The sequence below is a fragment of the Priapulus caudatus genome, unplaced genomic scaffold, assembly GCF_000485595.1.
Source record: "Priapulus caudatus unplaced genomic scaffold, Priapulus_caudatus-5.0.1 Scaffold329, whole genome shotgun sequence".
In the NCBI taxonomy this organism is placed as follows: Eukaryota; Metazoa; Priapulida; class Priapulimorpha; order Priapulimorphida; family Priapulidae; genus Priapulus; species Priapulus caudatus.
The window spans coordinates 210,918-217,588 of record NW_014577390.1 but is presented as its reverse complement, the minus strand read 5'-3'; the positions used below and the strand labels follow the sequence as shown (position 1 = coordinate 217,588).

The 6,671-nt window shown below is 45.4% G+C and overlaps 1 protein-coding gene across 1 annotated transcript in view; it reads left to right on the top strand.

The window, feature by feature from the left end:
* The window catches only part of LOC106809104, a gene marked incomplete at its 5' end in the record, with an annotated part of 21,609 nt that extends 18,243 nt beyond the window's left edge, over positions 1–3,366 (top strand). Inside the window, 3 exons of the mRNA XM_014812063.1 lie at positions 1,873–2,082; positions 2,253–2,352; positions 2,795–3,366. Coding sequence (XP_014667549.1) covers positions 1,873–2,082; positions 2,253–2,352; positions 2,795–2,850 — 366 coding nt within the window. The remainder of the gene's footprint in view (positions 1–1,872; positions 2,083–2,252; positions 2,353–2,794) is intronic.
* Between the last annotated feature and the right edge of the window lie 3,305 nt (positions 3,367–6,671).

The window sequence follows — 6,671 nt, the reverse complement described above, 5'->3', positions numbered from 1 at the left end:
CTTACTAACCGCTGAGAGTCTATTCCCCCGTGCGTACTGCACGAACGTACCCTAGGTACTCCGGGTATACCGAAACTTACTAATGGTTACTAATCTTTAATAGCCGTACTCTACCTCGCCTACGCCCCACTAACGCAGTAGTACGCCTACACTACTCCCTAACCTAAATCAGAACCCTAACTCCGAACCCACCCTGAATCCTAACCCTAAACCATATCAACTAGTGACCAGGTACGTTCTGGATACCGGAACCTACAGGTACGTTTCGCTCATACCCTGGAGACATAGACCTATGAGCCTTACTAACGTGGTTTTCCATTTCACATCTTCTTGCCTCAGACTCACAGTCATCTCTTGAAAGCTAACAGCCACAGCGACGCTAATAACATCTCGCTCGAATCTCCAGCATACGCTGGAATTATCAGCATCCGCCTGGCAACTAACAGCACACGTCTGTAGCTTACAGAATCCGCCCTGCTATATTAACTTACTCCTACGTCTGCCGTCCTAGCATCTCTATAGTCTGCTTGCAAAAGTATCGGTTGTCTAGGAGCTCGCCGCTTCGTCGGAAATCCTCCTAGCATCTCTTCCCACTCAGGCTTCATATATGCCCTTACGTACATACCTGAGTCTCCCCTGTAGCTAAACGACCCTGTGTTGAAGCGTCCTTTTTGTAGTGTACTGTAAGATCATTGGGTTTCTGGCCGGAGACGTCGGTATGTCGGCACCTACGCTACAACTAAACTTTTCTCACCAGCTGCCTGCCGTGGTACGGCTGATGTGCTATGTACTGTAATCTAACCATTCTATCGAATTATTCGAGCGCGCACTTCATTTTAACGAAACGAATGCCTCCTAATTTCAATGATCATCCTTATCGAGTTATATATCGAGTTTACTGTTTCTTCGAGATCATTTTGATTATTTTTGCCTTTACTCTGCCACATGGAGTTTATATAGTTAGAGTATAGGAATTTATCGTGTCGAAGCATGTGAAAACGATTCCAGACAAGCGCGTCGTTATTTACGAAAATATCTGTAAACGAATCATTCAACGTAAACTAAACGTTCTTTTCGCAAAAACCGGGAATTTATATATTGGATATGCGGGAATAACGTTCCATCAAGTAGACAACCATCTGTCTAATACCATTATTTATCACATACTGTTGATTTACTGATGAACTATAAATCACTGAACAAATTAGCGCTTTGAACAGACGCGACCCTGACACATGTATATAATCACTGCAGATTCAGCGCTGCAGTTCAGCACCTATGACGGCAGTTGCTGAACATCCTATAGTTATAGCACGTTAACAACGCATGACTCGCCATAGTGATGTTTCACAGAGAGTTGCCAATGTCGCAGCTGCTCTCACGCTCCACATCTGATCTATAGTTCTTCAAGCCTAACAAATCATATAATTTAGAAAATATTTTACATGATTTTTGTATTATAACTCCGACTGGTCTATCATATTGCGCGAGTGTATCTCAGGGCGATGTACAGGATTGTCCCTACCAGGGGGGGGCTTAACCGTAACCCAAACTTGGGCACCCGAAGGGGGTCTGGGGGGCCTTCCGCCCAGAATTTTTTATAAATTAGACCCCCTTAGATGCGTTTTCCTGCCGCGCTCCAGGCGGATCGGAATTAATTCATTATTAATTTTCATTAATAAAGATTTACATATTTCATTAATTATTTAGTATCATGCAACCATGCAACTATGCTACAATGCATACGACGTCGACATCATCGTTAAAATACAAGGTGTCAACCCTCGACACTTATATAAATGAAGACTGTGTTTGCTCCACTTATATAGTCCGTGTTTATTTCCCTGACGTGGTATGTATTTGTTCACACAGACGTGCATGATCTGCCTGAACGCGGGTCTGTTTGCCCTCGTCATGACACTCATTGCCACGCCGCACGGGGGCGCCACTATGTACGCCGTGTGGATTAGCGCCATCTACCTGGTGTTTTCGGGACTATTCATCCTCATACCGACAGCGGTCAGTCGCTGCTTCGGCCAAAAATATTTCGCCATCAACTTCGGATTGGTTTTCAGCGCAAACGTGAGTATCACAGAAAATAATATACTAGATGGTCATGTACGGTAAGAATGAATGGGAGGGTGGCGCCATCACGCGGGGCACGTCATCGATGTAGCACTACATTATCTATAATTCGTAGTAGATTAGACTGGTTTCACTTAATCTCTTCGTTTTCTCTTTCTCTCTGGCAGGCAATAACCACACCAATAGGGGCGCTCCTGGCATCTCTACTCCTAGATCCCTTGGGTTGGTTCGGAATGTTCAGTCTAGTGTCGGCATGTGTGCTTGCAGGTAACTGCTTACTAATTAGATGGACATATATAGTGTCAGTATGTGTGTTCAGCTTATAGGTAAAATATAGATTTTTCAACTAGATGAAAGTGTCTAGCGTCTGTATTTATACAATATATGCTGTCCCATATCCCACTACATGTATGCTACCTGCTCAGGTATGGCCGTAATTCTCGACTCACTTAGCCAGCCTACGCTTGTGGTTTTGCTACGAGAGTCTTTTTCGTATCTAATGACAGCTAGCCTCTCTGTATTCCTTCATCGCTCGCTTCACTTCTCCTCCTCTTTTTCCAGTGCTTTGTCCCTTTCTCTCTCTTCTCGCTCTCATTCTCCCCCTCTCTCTACCTTTCTCCCACTCTCTCTTTCCCTTTCTTATCTCACTCTCCCTCTCCCTCCCGTCTCTCTAGCTCTCACTCTCCCTTCCTCTTTCTTTCTCTTGCAGCAATGGCGTTTACGTTTACATTCAATGGAAAGCGAGCTGATGGGAGACCGGTGTGACGTCATTAAACGCCCGCGCCACGTCGTGAGTGTCATGGCGACTCATCATGAAAAACGATTCGGCACGTGTAGAAACGGCGAGGCGTTGAAATCCAGGCACCCGCATATACCATTGCCAATATCGCGCGCGTTACAGCTGACTAGAGGTATACTCGTAAATCTACTCTGTAAATGTTTGACTAGTAAATTGCAATCTCCGGGAACAACAATAAGACAATAAATTTCGAGTGCCGATTGCAAAGGTCCAATGATCGCGCGAAGTACCCCCATGCCCGATGCCCTAATATCCCCTATATCATATCCGATAACTATATATACTATATATACTATATATACGAAATAACGACGCCCTCTTTGGGAATTGTTGCTAGAATGGTTAAGTTCACCCAATGTAGTCGCGTTTTTCACGGGTGCACGCCAAATTGTCGACTTTGCGGCAGGGTCGTAGCTACCATTAGGCAATAGGAGGCAAATGCCTCCTACAAAATTTCTCAAAAAAATTAAGCGGGCCCCATACCCCACGCCCTATTGGCTTGCTTCACTCCTTGTTCTTTAACTTACAACATTTGCCTCCTACAAAATTTACCTCTGGCTATGGCCCTGCTTTGCGGCACTTCCTTGCTAAACATTGTCCGGCTATAGAACGGCTATAGAACGAAATATTACACCAATTATTAGCTTGAGCTGGCTGACAATTACGCCGAACGAATAGTTTAATTGTGTTATCTATTATATGTGAAAGGGTGCTCACTTACCGAGTAAGACGCATCATTGATCACAAAGAAATCGCCTTCTATAATTGATATTTACAAGTAACCCTGTATACGCCGGACCGCGTAATGCGCCATTGTCGGAGACAAGATTGCGGCTATGTGCGCATGCGCAGCTAAGCAACTTCACTCCGCTCGCTGTGGCCAGCCAATACTCCGCAGTAGATCCACTCCGCGCAATATGACTAGACCACAGTCGGAGATTATAATACAAAAAATACATGTAAAATATCTTCTAAATGATATGATTTGTTAGCTTGATCATGAAGAACTAGAACCATCAGATGTGGCGCTTGAGAGCAAGCTGCGACATAGCAACCTCGTGAAACTCGCTACGCAGTCATGGTTGTATATAGCACTGTCGGCGATGCCCACAAGGTGCTGAACTACACGCTGAATCTCATTAATTTTACATGTGTCGGGTCGCGTCTGTTGAGAGCGCTAATTTGTTAGTGAGTTTTATTCATCAGTAAATACAACATATGTGAGAATATGGTATTGACGATGGTTGTCTCTTGATGGAACCTTATTCCCGCATATTCCATATATAAATTCCGCGCGTTATTTCGCGAAAGAAACGTTTAGTTTACGTTGAATAATTCGTTTACATATTTTCGTAAATAAACGACGCGCTTTGTCCCTGGAATCGTTTTCACATGCTCGTACACGATAACATTCCTATACTTCTACTATATATACTCTTATACTCCACCTATGCTGCACAGTAAAGCCAAAATAAACTCAAAATGATCTTCAATGAAACAGTAAACTCGATATTTAACTCGCATATAGGATGATCATTGAATTAGGAGGCGTTCGTTTCGTTAAAATCGTAAGTGCGCTGCTGGAATAATTCGATGAATGGTTAATTACAGTACACACCCATCAGCCGTTGCCACGGCGGCAGCTGGTGGAAAGTTCATGTGCGTCTGGCCGCCTACAACGTCCTCCCAAACCCCAATATCCTTCCAGTACACTACAACAAAGCGACGCTTCAACACAGGGTCGTTTAGTACAGGTCGAGACTGTATGTAGCGTAAGGGACAATATACTGAGAACTGTGGAAAGAAGATGCTAGGACTTTCAGATGGAAGCGGCGAGCTCCTAGGACAACATGTAGACGTACGCTGTTAGTTACAGGCGGATTCTGTTAGCTACAGACGTGTGCTGTTAGTTCCAGGCGGATGCTGATAATCCCAGGCGTATGCTGGGAGATCGAGAGAGATGTTATTAGCTCCTGTGCTGTTAGCTTCAAAGAGATGCTGTGAGCTCAGGCAAGAAGATGTCGACATGGAAAAACCACGTTAGTAAGGCAATGCTCTATTGTTAGAAATTTACAATCGCGTTTGTTATTTGGCGGCGCGTGGCATCGGCTGTCATTCAATCCGCTCTCATAATACAGCAAAACTATCAGCACGACAGGTTGACATTCGGGGCGAATGTTTCCTCACATGGAAGCATGCATTGCCGTGAATCCATGCCACTAGTCGCTCTATCACGTTGCACTAATAAAATATCAGTAACTACTAACGGTCTAACCGGCTGTTGGAAACGTCATAAATAGTTATCATAACAATAAAATGTCATAACATTTGAAGTATAGTGTCGTGCAAACTATTGATGAAATTTATTATTACTTAATTAAAAAAAAAAAACAACCTAAATTTAGTAAATTATGGCTATAGTATTTAGGTGGCCAGCATATACAGCAGATATATATGAGAGTCATCGAGATAGATATAGGGGACAGAGGCTAGACAAGAGTGATTAAGAGAGACATAGAGAGAGAAAGAGTGGGAGCGATGCATAGAGAGGGCGAGCGAGAGAGCGGGAGAGAGGAAAAGCGAGAGCGAGAGAGAAAGAGTTGGGGAGAGCGCGCGCGAGAGATAGAAAATGGAGAGAGAGAGGGGGAGGGGTGAGAGAGAGAGAGCGAGAATGGGGGAGAGACTACTCGATTCGCTAGCGTTTGGTGGCTATGTAGACACTACAGTGAAATAACAGCATACACACGAGGGTACCAATTAGTGGATCCTTAATGGTACCTCCATGCTGAAACATAGCAATCATTTACAGAACATGCCCCCACCCCACCAATTACGTTAACGTTGCATGAAGGGTGCAGCGTGGACAATATAGGCGACGTCAGGTATAGTTAATGTGGTGTCAAGAGGGAGAAGAGAGAGAGGGGAGGAGAGAGAGAAAGAGACAGGGGGGATGGGGAGAAATAAAGTAAGAAAGCGAGAGCGTGGGAAGATGAGAGAGTAGAGCGCATATCTCTACGACCACCTCTTGCTCTCCCGCAAGCAGCAAAAAAATGGCATGTTCTTATTTCTTTTATATTAAATGTTGCTGATGGTTACTCGGTAATGATATGCGTGCAGAATATTCGTCTGGAACACTGGGAGGGCTCATGCCCAGCACATTCCCTCAAGGCAGCCTAGCATCTCGCCTCAAGGCAATACCAGTTAGTTTATATAAGTTATTAAAGCATATAAGTTATACAGCCTATTATGCGTATACAGCGTGTACGTGCGTGTACCTGCGTGTACCGGTGTACGGTGGTGTACCCGCGTGTACGTGCGTGTACCCGCGTGTATCTCCGGTGCTACCGCGGTGTACCCGCGTGTACGTGCGATGTACTGCGTGTACGTGGCGTGTACCTCGCGTGTACTGTGCGTGTACCCGTGTACGTGCGTTGTATCCGCTGTGTTACGTGTGTGTACCTCGCGTGTAACGCGTGCAACGTGCGTGGTACTTGCGTATACTGGCGTGCACGTGGCGTGTACCTGGTGTACGTGCGTGTACTGCGGTCTACAGTGCGTGTACCGCGTGTTACGTGTGCTGTTACCCGCCGTGTACGGGCGCGTCCCGATGTACGTTGCGGTGCACGTTGCGTGATTTATTTTTTTCGCCGCGGTGTATCGTGCTGTTACCCGCGTTGTACGTGCGTGTATCTGCTGTGTACGTGCGGGTCCTTTTCCTTCTCGCTGCTGTACTGCGTGTACGTGCGTGTACCCCGCGTGCACGTCGCGCTGTATCTCCCGTTATTTT